This window comes from Melanaphis sacchari, unplaced genomic scaffold, assembly GCF_002803265.2.
Source record: "Melanaphis sacchari strain LSU unplaced genomic scaffold, SCAv2.0 Contig76_pilon_pilon, whole genome shotgun sequence".
Lineage (NCBI taxonomy): Eukaryota > Metazoa > Arthropoda > Insecta > Hemiptera > Aphididae > Melanaphis > Melanaphis sacchari.
The window spans coordinates 660,585-684,784 of NW_020271544.1; the positions used below are offsets into that span (position 1 = coordinate 660,585).

General features: G+C 23.2%; 1 protein-coding gene across 3 annotated transcripts in view; it reads right to left on the bottom strand.

Moving 5' to 3' along the window:
* The window catches only part of LOC112601243 (arrestin domain-containing protein 3-like), a 79,269-nt gene that overhangs the window by 32,656 nt on the left and 22,413 nt on the right, over positions 1-24,200 (bottom strand). For all 3 annotated transcript variants that reach the window (XM_025348732.1, XM_025348733.1, XM_025348731.1), the window contains exon 2: positions 20,882-21,068. In XM_025348732.1, the coding sequence (XP_025204517.1) occupies positions 20,882-20,993 (112 nt within the window). In that variant the 5' untranslated portion in view covers positions 20,994-21,068. The remainder of the gene's footprint in view (positions 1-20,881; positions 21,069-24,200) is intronic.

Here is a 24,200-nt window from a genome sequence, read left to right on the forward strand (position 1 = left end):
TAGTAAAATATGATAAAATTAAGATATATATATATATATATAGATACATAGTAAACTAACCTGCAGTATATAAATAAGAGGCTAACAATTAAATGGAAACTAATAGGAATAAATTGATTCAATATTAAAATTTAAAATTACCATGATAACTTGTTTGGCTTACGGGAAGTTAGTCTGTCAGCTATCACCCCCACTGTACTTTCTTTACACAGAATCTATGTACTTGCTAAATATTTTCAAGAATACGTTATCCATAAAAAACATAGAATATACCTACATATTGTATATACACTGCAGGTGTTATTTTGTAGAAAATAGAATTATTAATAAGTATATGTTAAACTCAATAATTACTTGCATATATTATACGTGTGTACCATGTACCTACTACCTATAACTTAATGAACATGTACAATAAATACATTTTATTGCAATTAAAAACGTTGACATTTTAAACTAATAAAACTAAAAACACTGATCGTTATAAATTTATACGATAGTAGTAAGTAATTATCTATAATATCTAGTACGATTTACCTGCAGTATAACTATTATTTAAACATTACAATCTTTTAAATAAATATAAAACACGATCTAATTTTTCAACTGTTCTGTAATTTCCTTTGTGTTGATAAAATGTCTTCCACGATTTATTTCGTTTTTAGCTGTCGCAAACAAATTATAATGAGCTTATTCGTATATCGTTTTAAAGCTATATATGTACAAAAAACCTTCGTTGACATTATCTTCATTTGCATTATCTTTATTAATTTAAGTTAATTATTTGTGAATTTTTTCGATTTGTGAAGTACTTATGGCTTTTTTATAGATATCATTATTTTAAATTATAACTTAATACGAGATCATATTTAAAAAAAAAAGTTTAATCAACATATATATGTATATAATGATATAGTACTAGTGGAATCGAACAGTATGACTATACAGAGATGACTGTATAAGAATAAAGATAATAATAAAAAGATAACTGTATATTATTGTTAAACCTTATAAGCTTAATATATTATAAATTGATTCACTTTATTCTAAAATACTTTATATTATTTAAAACGTCTTCGTACACTTATGGTGATATCCAAACAGTAAACAGTATGTTTCTGATAAAAATCAACCATCATAGTTTATATATTACGTAGTTAATAGTTAAGTATTAATTTTATTAAATTGGTACTCGTAACAAGGTGTGTTAAAATTTAAGCAAAATTTAATTACAATTTTAAAATCAAATTAAACAAAAAAAAAAAAAAAACGAAGAAGTGTAAGAAAAAATCAACGTTAAAACTTCTTTGCATTTATTTGCTTGTTGAAATTGACAACTTTTGTGTTGAAATTTAAACGTGGAATGTTGCTGGTATTATATAACACAAAGAATAAAAAAAGTTTGTAAAACATTAAAATACTTAACCTATCCTTACCTAACTTAAAAACTAGAGCTCATCTACTTTAACTGCTAGGTTTTGTTTCAAGTGAACTAATTAAAACGAAATATTGATTTTTAAATAAATGACGCAACACACACGTGTGTCTATAAAATTAGCAATATATTTCACTTAATATTAAAATTTTTATATAATATTGAATTATATTTTAATTTTATACTTATCTGGCCATGATGTATATTATATAATATAGTAGGTGAATGAATATATTAAGTTCGAAATTAAAAAATTCGGTGTCAAAGCTAAATACATAGCTATTGTAATAAATTATGACACTTTATTCTATAGATTTCTGATTAAGTAAATTTATTAGTTATAAATTATAAGAAAAAATTTGTGTGCACCTAGGCTAGATGAAATTTTCAATCTAAATGATTATTTTAATCTTCATATTTTACAAGAAATATATTCAAGTTATGTTAGTTATTATTTATCAAAACAAAATAATGAAAATATATACATTTAACCTGTATACAAGTATAGAACATAGTATCTATTTTAAGTACGAAATTTTTCATCAGTCATACACCTATAACAACTCAATTATTGTTATTAAATAGTTGGTTAACTATATTATAAATTAAGATTTGATTTAAGTTAAAAAAATAATATTAGACATTTGACGTAGACAATTAAAAATTCTTTGAAAATATTTTATTTACAATATAAATAATGCATAATATAATTATTTAAAATTAAAAACAAATTAATATATACTTATACAATTTGATGTTATGAAACGTATGGAAAACTATTCTGTTTTATGCATAATAAAGTACTCAATTGAAATCAAACAATTTCTTCAATAAAAACACTATATCGCTTATTATATAATATTTTATTTGCTCATTACATAACATAAATGGTTAACAATTTTTTATAAAAATATATTTATAATTTTATTAAAGTTGTATTTCAAATCAATATAATTCATTTAGACTGAATTAATATAGAACTTTAACACATGGAACTATATTATATCAAGGAAAAGTATCGGTGAAAATATAAAAAAAGAAAGTCATGGTGACGTTATTGCAGCCTCACTTGATAAATAGTAGGTACACAATCTTATAAATTGTCTTTTGTCGTAAGAACATACAGTGATTTTCAATTTCCGGATGAAGGTAAACTAAGTGCTATTTTTACTTAAACACCCTTTTGGATATCTTTTTTAAATGAATAGGCAAGAATAAGTACTTAAAAAAATTATTTAATGTGTTTAAAACATAATATGATTACTATGTATTATATATCTAAAATATCTTTTATATATAATGATCTTAAAAAAAAAAAAAGTTATGAATTTGTTCAATTTTTAAATAGATTAGGTGCTTGTTCCATAACATTTAGTTTTTATCTTTTGTTATTTATTTTTTTTTTGTGGTAATTTTTAAAATGTATCGAGAAATTAAAAAAAAATAAGAGTTAGGTTTTAAAAATGTTCACCAGAGCATTACTTTAAAAGCGGATTACATTATTAACATAAATTTTAACACCGATTTCATTACACCGTGATAGAGTCTAATCACAACATTCAAATGAGTGAAGATTTTTATTTCTACTAGTTATATTAATATATAATATTATACACCTACTAAAAAAGTTATACGGATGTGCGTGGACTTGTAATTTATTTTATCAGTTTTAAAAATAAAATATTTGACAGTCTCGTAGAGGGTGTATTTAATAAGATTAGAAAAACCAGATAATATTATTATGCAAAACAATATTTAAAACTGTTATGATGATAAAAAATATGGTAATATTTAATCTAAAATCAAGGTTACTAAATTCTCTCACACGTACGCTCATTGTGGTAATAATGTCTATTCTGTCCGAATGTAAAATAAAAAAAAATATCATCAAGTTAAACTTATAATCAAAAAAATAAAAAAACTATTTTATTTCTACAAACATTGTTTGAGTGATACAATAAATTTAATATGTTATATTTAAATTAAATAATATATTTCATACACCATAAATATATATAGATATTTTTAAAAGTCCTGATTTTTAACTTCGAGTGAAAAAATTATATAAAATTGAAAATATTGTTCATAAAAAATCATTTTTAACTTAATTATTTATGTTTTAATATTTTTCTATAAATAAAGCAGTACCTGTGTAATTGATAGGTTTCTAATACATGAAATGATCAATAAAAACCAAATTTATTTTTATTATTAAATAAAAAAAAAAAAAAAATGTATTAATATAATGGTTTGTAACAAAATTTCCTTAACCTATTAAAAAAAATGTCAACTGAACATAATTTGTTTTCACTTTGGTATTAAAACAGTTTATTTTGGTCCCAGAGTAGCCCGAAAAACCTTTTCCTTTATAATAGTTATTTTGATGGTTAATCTATCTTGGATGATATTATGCACATCATATAAAGCTTATAGATGCTTTGTATTAACTTTGCATATGTTTTGGAAGTTAATTTGTTTGGCCAATCTATGATACAATAGTATTTAGGCAATTAAAACTAAACTGAGATAAAATATCTTATAACAACACAATAATACATTATATAATTATGCATAAAACTAATATAGTTCAGAAAAATTTGATAGGTTTACTAAAATTCAAGAAAGACTACACACATTATTCATTAATCAATGGTAGACAGAAAACTGAAAAGACAGTGTTAATAATAAAAGCACAAGTAAATGTACAATTTGTAAGTAAATTTATATACTCGTGATCTACTTAAATTTGGTTGATGAATACATAATTAATATCTTATTGGTGACATTTTAAATTAATTTCGAAGTGTCTTGCCTTTCATAATAATATGAGTGACATAATATTATAAGCATACAACGCGCGAGTATTCAATTTCTATCAAGAAGCCAAGTTAAATTACACTGATTACATATTATATCGTTACCAGACACGTCAAGTTCATAGTATTATTGGATTATCCAAATTTCTTTTAAAAATATCCTTTAATTATGTTAATTCTAATGTAAATCCAATAAATTAACATCTTTATAGGAAATATTTATTTATACTTACAACTATTGTCAGTGCGTGTATTATATAAAATCATGTATTATGCCTGTATACTGAATAATTTATTTAATTTATATTGATATAAATAATTGATAAAATTCTGCAAAAAAGTTTTTATCATAACTGTTTAAAATTTTCTGAAATATGTTGAAACTTGAAGTTAGAGTTTTAAAAAAATTCTTCTAAATTACGACAGTTTGAAAATTATTTTGTAGTTAAAATTGTTTTAAATTATTAATATTTTTTTAGCTAAGGCTTGAAAATTTATTATAAGGTTTTCTATACGTAGCTTCTACTGAAACTCTGAAACTAAAACAATTGATGTACCAAATTAAGAAGTATATTTCTGGATATTTGAAACTTTTAACGTATATTATTTTATTTTTTAAACTCAATTACATTTTCGAAAATAAATTTTTCATCAAAAATTAATTCAACCTACCGTATTCTAATATTACTAATATTAAAATAAATTACTTAGGATTATAAGTATATTAAATAATATAAGTTGGCTGAACATCTTCATTTAGAATTTTTTTTCTCATGTAATGATATATCACTACTGTACTAAAAATCAGTTATCAACTTTTTTCTTATTTTTTAATTTTTATAGTATTTTAGTGACATTGTTATATTCTATTACTTCAGCAGTATTAATTAATTTTATGCTTAGTACTGTCTTCTATCCGAATTTTTTTTTTATATCTAATTTAGTTCTATTATTATAAGTTTTATTTTTATAAATTTCAATAAAAAAAAAAAAAATTAATATTCAGGTAATATTTATAATAGACGAAATAAGATTCTGATAGTAACATTTACAGGTAATCTATAAGGTTTTACAGTTATTTACAGAGTAAATTAGTGTACTGTACTACTTATTTAATAAAACTGAATTATTTTCACCAAAGAATTATATTATACAGAAATCATATTAGCGATCGGAAATAATTATCAAAATTAATATTGCACTATTATTAGATTTATAATTTATTATTGTTAACAAAGCATCGTATAGCGTAATATTATTTATTGTAGTATTAACATTTTTTTATTTAAGGTTGTTTATACAGTATCATATAAAATAGTTTATGTTAACATAATTACGAGCTATATAATATTATGCCATTGATTAACTAGGTACATATATGTATATACTATCTTTTTGTATTTTACTATGTTTTTAAAATAGGAACTTTTTAATTTTGATAAAAGCCGAAATTTGGCTTGGAGACCACACCTACATACTATTTCAATTGAATGATGAGGGAGCATTCGATTAAATTTTCTAAAATCCACTCCTATTTGACATACCACTGAAAATGTAATTTTAACGTAGTTAAAAAAATATATGTATTTTTCAATGCACTTAAGTAACTCTACTTTTAACTATCTAGTAATATGTATTGCATTATTATTATTTTAATTATTTATTAAGCAATCAATAAAATGAGATAATAAATGATGAAAATAAAATTAAAATATTTAAAAAAATACGTCATGGATATAAAGGCATACAGATACAGACGAGATGATACCATGAACGTTAATCGCGTTTATAATAAATGTGTACACCGAAAACTACTCGAACTTTGGTATTCAAAACGACACTACGTCATCTTATGATTATAGTATTAGAGAATAAAAATGTTCATGAATATAAAATTAATCACGCAAGTATTTACCGTTTGTTGGTTTTTCGGGTTGTACGGCCCGCAAAAGCTTTGTGAGATGGCAAAGGACGTGGAGTACAAACTGAACTATTCAAATTTTTCTTTCGCACTGTTTGTAAAGGGCAAAATATATATTATGTATAGTGTTAACGGTCGTTATGTGCAAACATCATAAAATAAACACTGTGAATACACTTAGACATGTATAACCTACCGGTAAGGAAAATGTATAAATGTATAATAAAAATAGTGCTCGGTTTTCATAGTATTTTTTTTTCTTTTTAATTTCCATTTCATGGAAGTGATTTATGAATACTAAGCAACTATTTACTTGAGTATTGTCTAACTAGTAACAATTGCCTGCTTTAGCTGTATATTTAAAAGTGACGTGATAGATTTTCTTTCAATTCAAAGAACATTACTTCAACTCAAAGATTATCTATCTGTATTTATCTATAACTATTGTGAGTAATTCGATGTTTGATTACCTTAAAATTTTGATGTAAACAACAACGTAGAAATCGTTTTCCGTAGAATTAAACGTAGTTTTGCGTTTTTATACGTATTTTACGTATTATTTCGTATAGCAAAAAGTCACTTTTTATGTACACCTATACTCTTATACACGTACAAAATACACTTGACATTTTTTATTTCGTGTAGTTACGATGTACCTCGGTCTTATACATTTTTATTGTTATTCAATAAAAAATAAATACATGAAAAAATATATAAATAATAAATTGAGTATTATTTTGGAGAGAGTGATATATTTTTTTTTAATATAATATAAATTATAAAGCTAAAAATGTAATAATTATAATGGTTAAATTATTATTTTATGTTTTTTTTTTTTTTTAACTATGTATTTATCATAAAAATATATATTGTATTGTAATAGCATATAGATAGACAATCATAATAACAGTGAAGTATAATAATATTGATTATAATTTATAATTAATATTATATTATTAAAATATAAAATTAATTAAATGTTTTTCATTGCACGAAAAAAAAAAATCATTATTTTGTTGATCTGCATTAAGTATAAATTACATTTTTTCAATTCTATGTTATAACTTATAATATATACTTCTTTTTAATGTTAATTATTATATGAATAACCTGATTTGTTAGCGATTGTGTATTAGTTTTAAAGTAAATGAATAATGGTGATAATGATTATTAGTATCGCCAGGATTATACAACATAATATTTATTAAATTTATTGTGTTAATTAAATCAATTCTTTACGATAAATATTCATTTGGTGAAGCGAAAACGTTTTATTTTTATTTGTTGTATTAACAATAGTCTAATAGCCAGCATCAGTAAGTATATCTATAAGACATAAGTGTATCTATAAGAAAATGTACACACGTTTAATGTAAGTACACGTATACACGAACTGATTTAATTTTGGTAAATGAAATTACATTAAATTATACTGTTACCGTAGTTAAAGGTATAATATTATATTAATCAAAATTAAAAGGTTTGAATAGTATAGTGTTACAATAAATCGAATTCAGTAAGCCAAGTAGCCCAAGTGTTAGCATCATATTTAAGATCTAATATTCCGGTCACAATTTAATGGAATATAATATGTGCAAGCGATCCACCCCGTTTTCATCGGTGGCACAACTTAAGTCATCATTTTATCACACGGCGTTAATGATAGGCGATTTAGCTACACCACTGTCGTGAGTTCATTTTCTGGTAAACCGTATGCACGTATGTTTGTCGTGTTCTTAAAAATGTATACATACATGACAACCGACTGCAGAATATTAATTAAAACTAAAAAAATATTTGGACTATTTATGTATAAATATAATCTAAATTTAATTTTTTTCTAATTTTTAATGACATTTTAGGGGGAGAAATATATTATTCGATAAGAACAATAATAATGAAAACACTAACGTTTAATGTTTAGTAACATTATTGTACCACTGACATAAATCATGCACGTCACACGATCACAATAATAGAAATTATAACAATAACGAAAATATGATATTATTTGTTGATAAAGATAATAATAATACAAACTATCGCAATGTTTTCGATGACTTTGTGAACCGTTGTTATAGTATTGCATAAGGAACATCACGGCATGTCACAGTGATTATATGATAATTATACATAATTATTCTGATTGCGGAGCATTTGATTTGTGTGAGTTATTTCCTGTTATAAGAACTATACTAAAATTATGTGATTGTCGCTTAAATTTCCGTTTTAAAACATCTATAGCATTAATCGAGTCGTGACTTTTTTGTTGTCAAAACATACACTGTCATTTCCGTCTATTTGCTGTACCTGCATAATATATATACCTATAATATATTATATTATATAACTTAATATTTATCAACAAATGTTACGTGAAATTTTTTTTTTTTTGATTATAAATAATCGACACCAACGGTGATCAATATTAATAACAATAAAAATAATAATAATATCTCAGCTGCAGCAAAGTCGTTTATTTTAGGATATTACTCGACGGTCGTAAAAGATTGCGCAGTAGCATCTGTTTAAACGCCAGTCATCGCAAACACATCGTTAATGTCTTTCCTGTGTTTGATATTATCTCGTTGACAATGTGCTTCTTTTGTATACAGAGTACATACTTGTTCACCACTTTTCTTTTCTATAGCCACGTATTTATCCATATGTTGATATTTAAATTTTTACTTTACCTACTTTGACTTTTTCGTGTTTTTTAAAAATAAATTGAACTACCAGTTTTTTTTTTTTTTAAGTAATAAAAATGATAATTTTTTTTTTTATGTTGATATTTATCAATCGATTCCAAGAAATATTTTTTGAGTAATTAAAATGCACAAAATTCTTAAAAAATGATTTTACACGAAATAAATCTATTTTTAACCTATTATTTATTCACTAAGACTATTCGTATATTTAAAATAAATATAATATGTTAATATTAGTCCTTCTTTATATTATTTTAAAATTTAATCATAGATAACTTTCTTTGATGCATACAATTTAATAATAAAAACTATGTTAGAATTTGATTAATACCCGCACAAAAGCATTTATATGCGCTTTAAGTATTTATTTTAAAATTTTAAATATCAAAAATCAAAACTTTAATAAATACTTAATTGAAGAAAAAAATATTAAAGAGTATTTTATATGACTATTATGTAGTCATATTTTCGGCACAATTAGAGGTATGAGTTATTGAATTTTGTTTTATCTTTTTTCATAATTTGAAGTCATTACTTATGAACAACATGTTTTGATAAAGATTTTATTTCCAATTTTTATTTATCGTTATTATAGTAATTTAATTATAGCTTAAAAGTATTTAAAGTTTTGATGAAGGGAGTGGTAGACCAATGTTTCATGGAATTCATCCCACTCTACTTTTTCAAAATTTAAATACTTTTGACTAATTAATAAAAAGTTTATTATGTAATAACATTGAAATCTACACTAAAATATTTACTTCGAGATATGAAATTAAGAATTTAAATTGTCAATTAAGGAAGTAAAAATTTAAACATGTTAATTTAATATATATGTCGCATCCACATAGTGAAACCACTCATTTCATGAACTGGATATCCAGATAGTGAAATTCATCCAGATCGTGAATTTTGACGAAAATACATTATATGGATATCCATTTCATGAAATGGACAATACCTATATCGCGTACTTTGTGTAATTATTATTTTATTATATAATTGTTCATAAACTATCGTTATACATTTATACGTATATTATATTTTATTATATTTTAACAAAAATATTTTTATTTTATTCTTCACGATTGATTATGACATTGACTGTTACAAAACATACTTTTCAATATCAATAAAGATAATAATGCTTTATCCGTGATCTATATTATATGAAGCTATTAGAGAGATATCAAATTTAATTTCGGTAATTTCACATCCGATATCATATGAATGTTTCTATATCGGATATTTGGATGACAATTGACGGATACCTATGTAACTCCTAAGTTGTTCAAAAAATAACATTTAGTGAGTGTTTGTGTATAACACAGTTACTATTGTGTTTGCAGTTTATACGTCGCGTACCTATTTATTATGAAATAATAAATAACTTTTGGAATTTTAGAGACATGAATATTTTTTTTTTTTTAATATTTTTGTATCGGACACACAAATCATGTTTCAAACGTTTAACTGGTATCGAGTTAACTGAAGCACTACCATACGAATAATACATAACTAATAATATATATATAACTATATATATATATTATTTTTACTAAATCTAGTTCGTCCAATGCTAGTCAATTTGGGTCTAAAGTTAAATTGCTCCAAAGTTTTCTTAATTACCAAAGTAGATCACCGATCAGATCCAACTTTGCTCGAATTTATTTATAGATGCAATAATCTGGTTACGATCACAATATAGATAATTAAACATTACCCTGTAATAACACGAACAGGGAACATCTTATATAAGCACACGTAGTATTGAATAATTATTACCAACTCATTCCCTTAAAAATAATATTTTTTCCATATATTTCCTTGTATTTTTTATGGTATATGATATCACATTTATTATATTGCTACATTTAAAATTTAAAGATAATAATAATTTATTTCCCCATTATGTTGAAAGTGTCCTAAAAGGTGTACTTTTGAAAAGTTACAAATAAAATCTGTGGTATTTTAAAACATAACAAATTTTAGTTTTATTTGGATTTATAATTTTACTATCAAATTTAACATTTTATTTAAAAAATCAACGCTAATCGTCACAGAAGTTAAGCCGTTTTAAAGATTATTATTTTGATAACTTAGGCTGTACAGTAAAAAATTATATTCTGTAATAATGAAAAAAAACCATTATAAAGTATCTTTTAATTGAACTTCGTAGTATTTTCCATATTAATTTTTTTATGTTCGTGAAGTTTTTAGAAGTACTACCTATAATCTATATATATATAGGAGTTGTTTTTACTACTTCGTGGTAGTTACTCTATTCTACGTTATTATATGTTCACTAAAACGCAGGTGGGACGTGAATGTACCATGGATACTAACATTAGAAAAAACTATGTAAATACGTATACGCAATGAAGTCCAGCAGTTACGACCGGTGGTATTCGTTTGAGTTTATTCCATATTTTTATGGTACTGCCGCTCCAAGAAAGCTCTTTTAACGACAATATAATATACATTATACCTAGTTTATAAGTCATAACAGACATAAGTTGATGAGTTTTTAAATATGTATATTTAAGCGATATACATACGTATGTATAAGTTGTAACGTTTTACTTATGCACCTACTACCTACCAATACCTACATTTTTCAATTTTATTATACACTGCAAGCGTTTTATATACCTAACTTTATATGCTCAAGATTTTAAACAAGAAATAGTTTAATATGTTAAACTTCTTAATCATACATGTCTACGATCATTGATAGTTATTATTAATATTATAGAATATTCATAAATGATGCATTGAAATTTCAAAATATAAATTGCAATGACAGGTTAGAGTACCTAATTATAGATGAGTTATATAATGAATGATGTAAGTCCAATATTTTAATAGTCTAGATATTAAAAGCTAATAAAAGAAGAATATAATGAATGATGTAAGTCCAATATTTGTTGTATATAAAATCAATTATCAGCTTGTAAATTTATAAACAATATTGTATATTCAGTTTTTATTAGATGTAAGGTTTCAAGTGTATTTAAAATTGAGTTCGCGATTTAAAATTTTTAAAGTAATAGGATGATACTACAGCGTATAGCGTATGCTATAGTGTTTTCGCTCTTATAAATACATCACTAGAGGATGAACTCAAAAATGCGGTTACTTTTTGTTTACATAGAGTGACCCATACCCATTTGAAACGGATGGGTCATGAATTCATGACCTATAAGTGTATAATGTAAATAGTGTTGATGGCCTAGAATCCTCTTCAAATACTGCGCTGGTTTTAACAATAGGCCAACGAATATATATTATATATAGAATTAACCAATGCCACATAACTTACAAAATAAACATAGTATAATATATAATATGTACATTTCGTATTTCTTCTAAATGTTTAGACATTTCACAGTTAAATAATATTTATTTTTTAGGAAAATGGTTCAATTTTTTCCAATAAAATTGTATACAACAAGGTGTCTTACAATTTTCATCCGTATAGATACCTCTTTACCCACTTCAACTTTAAAAAAAAAAAAATGTATTACTGTTTATAATATACATGTAGAAATATCCATTACGATTACAGTTCTGAACTATTTAATAATAAGTAGGGTTCGGATTTGAAGACAAAAGCCTTTATTTTTAATAATTATGGTAGAAAAATAGTTTTTATATAAAAAGGTGTTTCGTTTAATATCGAAGACGGTTAGGTTATATATATAGTATATATATATATATATTTTTTTTTTACCTTTTTTACTTATAAATGAATTTTTGCTTTTTTTTTTGTCTACGGTACAAATTGATGAGTTGTAAAAACAGTGCATTGTCGATGTTATGTTTAAAATTATTCAAAATAGGTTAACAACTAGAATGGAGAAACAACAAGTGATGAAGATTCGATTTAATAAATAGTTATCTTAATTTAGATAATTATTTATGAATAAAATACGTCCCAATAACTTCGGTGGACGTAGATAGATCATTTTATATATACAAAAATGTTTTGATCTCAAACCGATAACGTTTTACTGAAGATAGCTTATCTAAGTACATGGTAGTGAATTTTTTTTTATCTAACTAGTTAGTATTTTAAATTTTATAGTATATTTTTTAATTGCTTTTTTATATAAATTACTTTTTTCGCTTTTTTTCACATTTTAAATGCTTTTTTTATTGATAATAATGATAATATTGCCTTCAAATCCAAACCCTGATAATAAGATATACTCTAAATATATCATAAAGTAGTGAGAGTCTTTTTGTTTTCGATTAAAATATAATAAATAACTCATAGAATATTATATTATATTGTGTAACTACAAGCTATCGGAAAGTTTTTCAACTGGAATAACTATATTATACATATGCATATGTGTAATATGCATAAATTGTTTTTTTTTTTTTGTAATTGCAGTTATGGCATTGTCATAACTTAATATTTTTTTATAATTTCTAGTTATCTATAGTAAGTAATCAAGAGCGTAGAATTGTTATCATAGCTATTAGCTCTTTAATTTATATCATATTCAAATATTAATATCTATTTTTGTCACCTATTATTATTATTAACAAAATGAATGTACCGAGATAGTGCTTTCGTACTACACATTACCTATACATACAAAGAGGTATTGAGGTCGATATTAGCAAAAAGGAAATAAACCCATTATCAATAATATAATATGTGTAAAGCGCAGACTCCAGTGTTTGTATTGTCGTTGGCTTATATCGTTTATAATAGGAAAAGCTCTACACGTTTTTATATATGCGTGTCCTCGTTTTAGCGAACAACAATCTGCACAAGCAATTTTGGGAGCTATATCATTAAATGGCATAATGCCAACGAGTTCTGAAAACTGAAAATACTATTTTATATTTTGCACAGTTAAATTATACATAAATATTTTTTTGTATGAGTGTTAAGGCAACAAGGACAATATTTTTTAATGAAGTCCACAGTTAAATTTGTAGGTATTTATTTTATTTATTTTTGAATAATAATAATAATTTTTTTTTTTTAATATCCACACATATTATTTCGAAAATAAATTACTATTGCAATAATATATGGATTTAATATAATATTATATTTTATTAATAATAATATTGTCTCCAGCAGTAATTAGTAAAATTTTACTAACCTTTAAAATATATGATGAGTTAATAACATTTTTAAAACTTAATAAAAATCGATCCTGGTTTAATTTATAAACTTTATAATATATTTTTAATAACAAAATAATATTTTATTGTTTTTTTAATGTATCCATCAGAATAAAATGAAAGCAATTTCGATCAATATACACTGCATATACTATTTATATCAAATTCATAATATTTTAAACATGATGAAAAGAATATCAATTATTTTATCATAACTAATAATATACATTATTTAAATCAGGAAAAATAAAATATTTTCTCTGCAGTAGGTATAGAAATGATATTAAGGTGGATATTGCATTTAATAGATGCCAATCAACGTCACTGCAAATTATATTAGATTTAATTAGTTATTATTTATTTTAAAAAGCTGGTATAGATGTACACAACGAGCAAATTACAAATTAAATTACAAGGCCATAGTTTGTATTATTTAATTGTTCAATTTATTAGGTAGATACGTAAAAAATCGATAGTCTTCATTAACGAGAACATTTTTAGAGACCGTGAAGTGTGCATATTAATATACGAGGTATAGGATTGTATCTACTTTAATTGTGTCCCGTGTGAAGCGATTAAATTTACAACGAAACTATACGGATAATTGTCTGAACAATAATGATAGCGATGTGAGGTAGGAGTTAGTGAAGTTGTTGAGTTATAGGACAGTAATAGCAGGTAGATATCTTTAACTCATACAAGTATTATATTTACACACGCTTATTTAAAAAAAAAATATGCTTTTTATGTACCTAACTATGAATTTTTGATGTTAGAAAACAATGTCAAATAAACCATCATGTCCGGAAGACATTTATTTTCATCATTGACGGCCGGTGATAATATTGTTTATTTTTCACTTTGTTTACTCGTACTCTGCACGCACATTGCATAAATAAAACCCAGTATATAATATCCGCTCATTCACTCCCTTATCACCCAATGCGGCGAGGATTGAAGAAATGACGACTGACGACAAGAATGAAAATATAAAAAAAAAAAATAATAATAATAATATATCCACATGATTGCCTCTGGTGTGAATATAATATCGCATCATCTCGAAAGTACATATATATATATATATAAAACTCGATAACTGTTTTATTCTTTGCAAAATTCTTCGAGTTTAGTTTCCTTTATACGCTTTGCCGTGATTGGAATATTGATTTTCCGATATAGTTTTAATATATATTTCTTACTGTTATAGTGTTTGTTCTCTGAGAAAACTATGAGTGAAATTCGTTTTTGATAACATTTTATTTGTAATTATTAAGTTAGTTCATATATAATACAAGTTGTGTAAAAATAATCTAAAAGATATATCAAGATTGTAGCTGTCATTTCAAAAACAATTATTTTTAAGTTTATGATGGTTGATTTATATTCGAATTTCGAGTACCCATTAAATCGTGGAAATTCTAACAATATTAAAAATATATAATTATATTATTAAATTGTAGTAATATCAAGTTATACGTATATTTCATAGTAGAGTGATTAATGCCTACGAATATAATAATCTAATTATCATAGAACAATTAAGATTAATGTCGGAATATTTTAAATTAAATTACTAATTACATACCTTTTAAATATGTTAATTTCAGGTAATGCCTAAAATTATTTGTTAATAATCATATCAAAAGTTACAAATAACACATTTTACTAGAAAGTTGTATTTATTAGCTTTGGTAAATGTTTAAAAAATATTTAGTTCGTACCCCTATTATTTTAAAAAATTTATCTCTTGCTCACAAGTTACCAAATAAACAATTAATATGCTAATTAATAGCAAAATAATAGTTCTGGATTTTGAAGAGTCGATTTCAGGGTTTACCAAATAAACTTTTAAAGCGTGTTTTGTATGCACTATGTTGATATATGTATATATATATATATATATATATATTATTTTGTATAACTGGATGAACATTATATAACTCAAATTGTTTCTTACACTGAATACATAAATTTTACGATAAGCTTAAAAAAACAATGATTAAAATCAGAAACATAAATATACCGAAAATGTAACCTCGTTTAGATTCAACACTTTAAGGACTTTCATAAAGGTATATTTTATTATACTTTATAAGATAAGAGTTCATTACGAAAAAAAAAAAGAAAAAAAAAAATGTTAAATGGATTCCATCAACTTCGTTGCATTTGTGTCGAAACCTCGAAACCTCAGTAGTTGGAAAGTATGGAATTAAACCTATAAGTTAAGTTGTAAAAACAGCCATGGCTGACTTGTTACACAGATACAATTTTGATCGATAATCATACTTTATAAAATTAAATTATAAGAAGGGAGAATGTAGCTTACCACGTTATGCTGTAGGTTAAGTTAAGTTAACCTAATTAACTAACCTTTAACTTTGTTGTTGGATAGGTCACTGTAATTAATGTGTTAAATTTGAATTAAATAATATATATCTTTGTATTTAAATAAAGATATTGTGCGGAGATAGATTATCAGTCATTGCTGTTATCATATAAATATTAAATTGCTATTAATTATCATTGTAGAAATTAATTTTATTATTAGTAATATTATGGTTTATTATCAACTATTAATAAGCAAAACATAAAATTAGTCTAAATGTTTTTAAAAAGTAATTGTGCATACAAAATATAATATGTAAAAATCTTAAATAATCACTGTAAAAATAAATTTAAATTTCAAAAAATTAACTAAAACCTTTATTTTTAATAACAAATTTCATCCAAATTTGAGCTTCATATGTTTAAAAAAAAAAAAATTAAGTAAATGCATAATTTTGAATGTTTGGTTTAAGATTTACGAGGGACCTTGTATAAAATTTTCAGGTTTTTAGTGAGCAAAAAATATTTACTAACATAAGCATACAAAACAAAAAAAAAAAAATCACATCAATGTAAAATCAAATTCATTACTCCCCTTAAAATTTAAAATAAAATTTACTCAACTACCTATACGAAATTTAAAATTATTTTTCTTCAAGTTATGGAAATTAATATTTTTAAACTTTTATAAATATTTAAAACGATGATTATTATCCAAGTATATCTTTCATATAGATTTAAAATACTTAAAATATGAGTTTTTTTAGTTAAGCATAACTTTTTTTTGAAAATAGTATTTTTTATAATAACTTTGAAAACATATTGAATATTTCATATGTTTTTTTTTTTTTTTTAGTTGTTAAAACAAAAAAATTACCTAAAATTAATGTAATGAATTATGAAAAAAAAAATTTTCTTAATAAATTACTGAGCATAATATACAGTAAACAATTTATCATCTAACAAAATATAATCGTCGAATACTAAAATTCAAATATTTTTTTTTCTTGATATGTATATAGGTGTATAATATATGAATAAATTATACAATATCATATTAATTAAAAATAAAAAAATAATTTATATATTATTTATAATGTTATGTCACACATTAACTGTTAAAATTACAATTATAAAAAACAATACAATAGTCAATAAGTTAATAACTTGTTCATTATTGGTTTCAACAAAAATTATAAGGCATATTGTTTAAATAAATAAGATACACTTTTAATAACCGAAATATTTCACTACAAAAACTATATATTTATTTAGAATAAAAGAGAGAATAAATTATTATAAAACAGTATTATTTACACAATATTATAAAAACGGGTCATGCAAATAATAATTATTTTGACAAGCCATTATTATGTAATTATAATTTTTATTAACCGTTACTTGAAATCATAATTGGATTTTAATTAGTGTTTGATGTTTATTAAAGCTTGTTCTGACAATAGTTTGGCTTTGTAAAGTATTGACTGTAACTTTCATACTCTGAGGGAACTATAATAAATTGTATTCGTAAAATTAAAGCTACAAATTGAATTTATCAATAACAATGTTTAAATAAATAATTGTTGTTTCATTTTGAACGAATATGTAATGTATAAATTGAGATGATTTTTTAACAATGAAATATAGTTTAATTAATACATTTTTAGTAGAAAATATTAACACTACTAACGTATTGTCTCAAAAATGAATTATAATTCAAATCAAACGAAAAAAAAAACAAATGATAATAATTTCAGTTCTTCTTATGGCCCAGAAGCAATTGATCAAGAATTCAAATAATAATTATTATTATACCTACATCTACTAATTAAAAAAAAAAATACAATTGTATTAGTTAAAAGATAAATTAATCGTTAAGTATGCCTTTATATAAATAAAAATAATGAATCTGTACACAAAATGATAAAACGTAATATGTAAATTTCTATTCATGTATAATAGTGCTACTTAGTAATCCAAGAATTGAGATTTTGAGCCAACGGGTAATGGGACCACAGTAAATTAATTTTATGTTTATTAATACTGAACTATATTATAGACAATCCTCAGTCCTTCTGTGCGTTTTATAATTATTTTTTTGTTCGTTTTTAATCATTCCAAATCACGTCGCTGAATAATAGTTGTTGTATCATAAATGATAGGGTAATACATGATAGTGATTTTACTGCTAGAACATAATATTTGAAAATTTGGTAGCGCGGCTATTAAAGTCATAATACGTTCGTTGAAATGTTTCATATTGATATGCTTTTCGAAATATGTAGAAAAAATTAATTGTCAACTTTTTAAAAATCCCTGATTTTTGACTACATTGGTGTTAAAAATTATATAAAATTCTTTAAACGTACCTAATTTCTATTTTAATTTTTATTTATTTGGCTCAAAAATTAATAAATCGAATTCCAAACACTATTAAAATATTTTTAAAACTCTAGAAATGGCGTAAAAATAGCATAAATAAGGTATTCGGATGTGTGTCGGAATGATGGATCTGATCAAGTCAAAAATAAGTGAGGGCAATCCCTATTTCAAAATCAAATATATACGAGTGGTATAATTACATAATAGTGTCCCACAGAGCACGTATTATTATGTGACTAAGTTGATTTTGAAAAATATAGTATAGTGACAAAGAACAGAAAAGAAAACTTCGTTAATCTCAATATTTCAATTAAAAAGTGAAGGCAAGGTTAGGTTGAGCGTTCAGTCGTGGAGTGATTACAACAAAATTAAGCATACCTATCGATTTTTCAGATTTTCTCGGATATTCACATACACTTATCTTAAATATAATCAATATGAATAAAATATAAGAGTTTCAATTTAAATTTATAAAATATCAAGTGTGATTTAACCAGGAAGTGTGCTATGAGTACTATCGTATACTACTGTTTGAAACTTTATAGAAGTTAATAAAATATTAGTATTACAATATGTTTACAGTACTTAACACAATATATAATAATTAGTTTCATAAAACGTTAAGTTTATAATACGTATATAGAGATAAAACAAAATATAATAGCTTGTAGTATTTGAACTAAAAGGTTCTAAATCCATTTTTTTTTTAGTATATTATAATACATAAAATGTATTTAGTTGTTGATGGATGGTTTATATAGTTCGAGTTTACAAAAAACCATTTAGGTGCACTAATTAACTATTTATAGATATCTAAAAGGTTCTAAACTGACACATTTTACAAATTTATTATTTAATAGTGATCTAAATAGAACTTCTTGGTTCTTGACTTGGTATTAAAACCAATAAAGTCTAGATAGAACATATTTATGTAGATATATACATTATAATGATAAATGATAAGTGATAACCAAAAAGTAGACACTAGTAGGTATTTAATATTAATTAATTTAACCATACAATAATCAAAATATGTTATTACAAATTGATCAATAATACATATGCTTTTATAAATAATAGTAGATAAGTAGTATAACATTTTATCTTGATTTCAACATCATGACATATCCTCTTTTGTTTAGCTGATTTTTTTTTTTTTTTTTTTTGCTGGGAAATATAGGTAAATTTAATTTAAAATATAAAAAAGTCACTCTTCACTCCAATTTCGTGACATATAATAATGAATAAAAAAAAAAAAAAAATGATTTACTCAAATATTTTAAACATTGATTTTAGTAATATTAGATTAAATCCAGTCACATTTTAATTGTCATAACTTTTGTAATATAAATTTAAAGTCTGATCTATCCTATTTCCATTCCATGTATAATTTATATTTATATTTATTTAAAATTACAAAACGAATTATCATGCGTTTAAATTATTTAATACATGTAAGTTTTTGGTTTCTACAGATAAAATATTGTATTATTTATTACAATGGATAAATTAATTTTTTTTAAATCATCACGATCAATAGTCAAGTAATATTTTAACAACAAACATTAATAACACAATTTATGATAAAAGTTAAAAAAAATATATACGAATACGATGTCAATATCTTACTTTTATTAATATTCGTAAATTTTATATTTCTTTCTTTCTTTTTATACGTATATACACATATAAGTCTACAAATCCAATAATCTTGAATTTAAACTTGTTATTTTAAAATAATGCCCTAAAATGTCTAGCACACAAAGAACGAAATGTTGTCAATTTAAATTATATTGTATAAATAAAGCTGGGTTTTAACTGCATAAAATTTTAGTAAATCAATTAAATACATTTTATAAAATACGATTCTATAAAGAAGTGTTAAAATGCATATATGATTATTTATTTTTATCTTTAAAAAAATACAATTTTTAGATTTTTTGACTGACATACGATGCATTAACCAATACTATTCATTATACCTTTTATTAAAGAAGGAGGTACTTATATGTATATATAATTAAGTACTAAAATAATATAATATATTATACACATTTTGATTTTAATTTTAGTGTTATTTAATTTTTTCTGTTAAATTAAATCTATTAAATGTATTTTTATGTTATTTTTTTATTCGACTTACATTTCAATTTGAAATTTTCAATTGTGTCTAAAACCACGTGGCCTTCCAAAATTTCTCCTGCATAAAACATTTCTTTATCTAATCTTATGTCAAATTCTCTTATGTAATCCATATTGTAGTTGACTGTTATCCAATTAAGATTATTAATTCAAAATAATCGACTTCTTTATTCACAGAACTTGATGTCCTAAACAAACATTGAAATAAAAAAAAACATCAATTAGATACATTCAATTAAATATTTTTTAATAAAAATATGACATTTATGTACAACTATATATTTCAAAAATTGTACGAATTTCCCAAAACACATCTTAAAGAAAGATACGAATAGTAGACATTTAACTGTAGAAAGGTAGTTATTATAAATTTATAATATACAAACGATGCATTGTTTTTTGGTATATTTATTTCATGGACACGCATTGTATTTATTATTGTGTGTAGCTGACTTTACATTTTTCTATTCTGTCTTTCAAACGATTCATTTGATAATATACTAAAGCCTAAATTATAATTATGACAATAATAAGTATCGTTTAGTCAGTAAATTATTAAACGCGATTTAAAATGAACAATACAATGAATACATATTATTACACAAAATCGTTAAGAGGACCCGCCACACCTGCTGTGTTTTCTCCGTCTTCACAAACGTACAATAGCAAAATATTTGTGTTCACTAGAACCAGTTTAATGCTGTTAGGATTAGTTTTAGAATGAATATACCTATTATTAAACTTATGATAATGAGAATTATTAGTATGTAATATATCATTACATACTAATAATTCAAAAATTGAATTATTGTTAAAATCCAATGTACTAAAAATTAAATTAGTAACATGGGTAATACAATATGTTTTTCGTGTATGATAATACTCCTAATATAATTTAATCTAATATTAAAGCTAAAATCAGATTGATTTGTCTTATCGAATTGAAAATTTCGGATCACATAAATAAAAGTAGATTATAAAATAAGTAAGGAGCTGGAAGAAATACATTTGATTTTCTAGAGACAACTGTAGTGCTAAATGTTATCATGCTTAGTTCACCTTTAAAAAAACTCCTATCTATATACTTAATCTACTTGTTGAATAATTTGTCATAAACTACCGAACTGTAAGTGGAGTATTATATTTTTGGATTATATATATATATAAATGGCTTAGTTATTTTAAAAATTATTTTTTTAAGCAATTTCGCTAAAATTGGTAATAGACTTATAAGTCTATAAGACTATGCAGAAAGTTGTGTTTATGTAGTTTATATTTTATTTTTTATTTTACAAATATATACAGAATGGTGTCCTATTACATAATGTGATATTGTAATACTTAATTAAGGTTACATTGTTAGTTAGTAAATATAAATTATTTAACTATCATCTAACATAAAAATTTACATAATGAATAATAAATATATAAGTATGGCTATGAAAATTTTACAAATTAATGTAAAATAAGAAAACCTCAGCATTGAATTATATTTGTAAATAAATTTAATAAGTACTATATAACCTCAATTTATATTTGGTAAGTATAGTGTAGTATTTTGTTTGTAATTAAATCGTATCAAAGCGAATAGCTTATTTTCAATTCGCTGATTATGTGTTTTAGTTGATTTGAGAAACTGTATTTGCCGGAAGAGACATTGGTAATGGACTACTAAGGAAGCTAGTTAAATCAGTCAGTATTCAAATTTAGGACATATATTTGAAATTTGTGTAAATATTTTTGAATTATTATCTCTGAAAATGCAAAGCTTCATCTCTTTTTGAGAAAGTAAACAATTTGTCTAGTTTATCAAAGTAGGTTAGTTCGTTCTTTCTTTAACTTTGAGAACATTTTTGGTAATTTTTTCACAAAGAACCATTAAGGCTTAATTTTTATGACTAATATTTTATTTGTCTTACAATCACATACATTTGCCTATAAATTGATATGTTACTATTCGACACAAAAAGTGCCTATTCTAAAATAAATTGTTAATTATCTGTGTACTTTAGCGGTATAATTACTTTAAAATTTATATAGGTCGTTAAAAAATGGTTTAAGGAAAATATGTACTGTACGGTATGTATAGTTATGGATACGTAATGTAGACATAGACTTATTTAACTGAAAATATAATAAATGTTTTATTAAATAGATTTACTATTTTCTCAATGCTGCACATGCATATTCACATTAAATTATATATTATATTTACTTTAATAAAACACCTATCAGTTAAGAAAAATGACGGATGCTTTGAGATAAATGTTGTTTACAGTTTGTTTATAAGAAAAATTGAACAAATATGAAGTTAAAGTATAAACATAAAATAAATAAAAGGAGACTGGTGTTGAAGTTATATACGTCACACATTGATGACAAGAGAATATATTTTGAGTAAGAAGAAATATTTGAAAAGTGAAAATAACACTATAGAAACATAAGGACGTATACGAAATATTTGGGTATAATTCAAAAGCTACATCAAGTAGAGTCATTTATATGAATAAACCAATATTCATTTTATGTATTCACATTTTATTTCACGTATAATAATTAATATTACATAATATTGTTAATTATTTATTAACCAATAATTCCAAAGATTCTATTCACTCATCAAAATAAAACATAAATATAAGTATAATAGTTGTGAATAGTAGAACTTTCAAACATAAATTATAGCAATAATATTAAATTAATTTATCTCACAAAGTTTGAATTACATTTAATTAGTTCTTATATTTAAACACTATTTTAGCATGTAAATTTTTACTTAATTAAATAATATCAAGTTAACAGCAACCTTTACTATAATAATTACTTCAACGATTTTGTTTTATTATATTTTTTAGTTGAAAAATATAATAAATTATATAAATTTTGAAGCAAAAGTTATAAAATAGAATATGTAAATATATCTAAATAAACTTATATTATTTATCATATTTATCTTTATTTCTAATCAACTCTATTACAGTTTTAAAAAGTAATTAATTTAAAACAAATTAAAAAGGTATTTATTATTTTCATGATTTTAATAAACGTCTTATAAATAGTATAAGCTATGAAACAGGGAAAACTTTATAAATAAAACAATTATTATAAAGCAATCATCGTATATTTTGGAATGTTCTTATTTATTTTTTAAATTACATTTAAAATTTTTCAAGTAGTTTAATATTTTAAAAGATAATAATTTATAAAATTTGAACTATTCATTATTTTTGATAAAACGTTGCATTCTCATTTTATTTATTACAAACAAAATATAATATGTATTATTATTATATTTTCAAATTACTATAACTATTTTAATT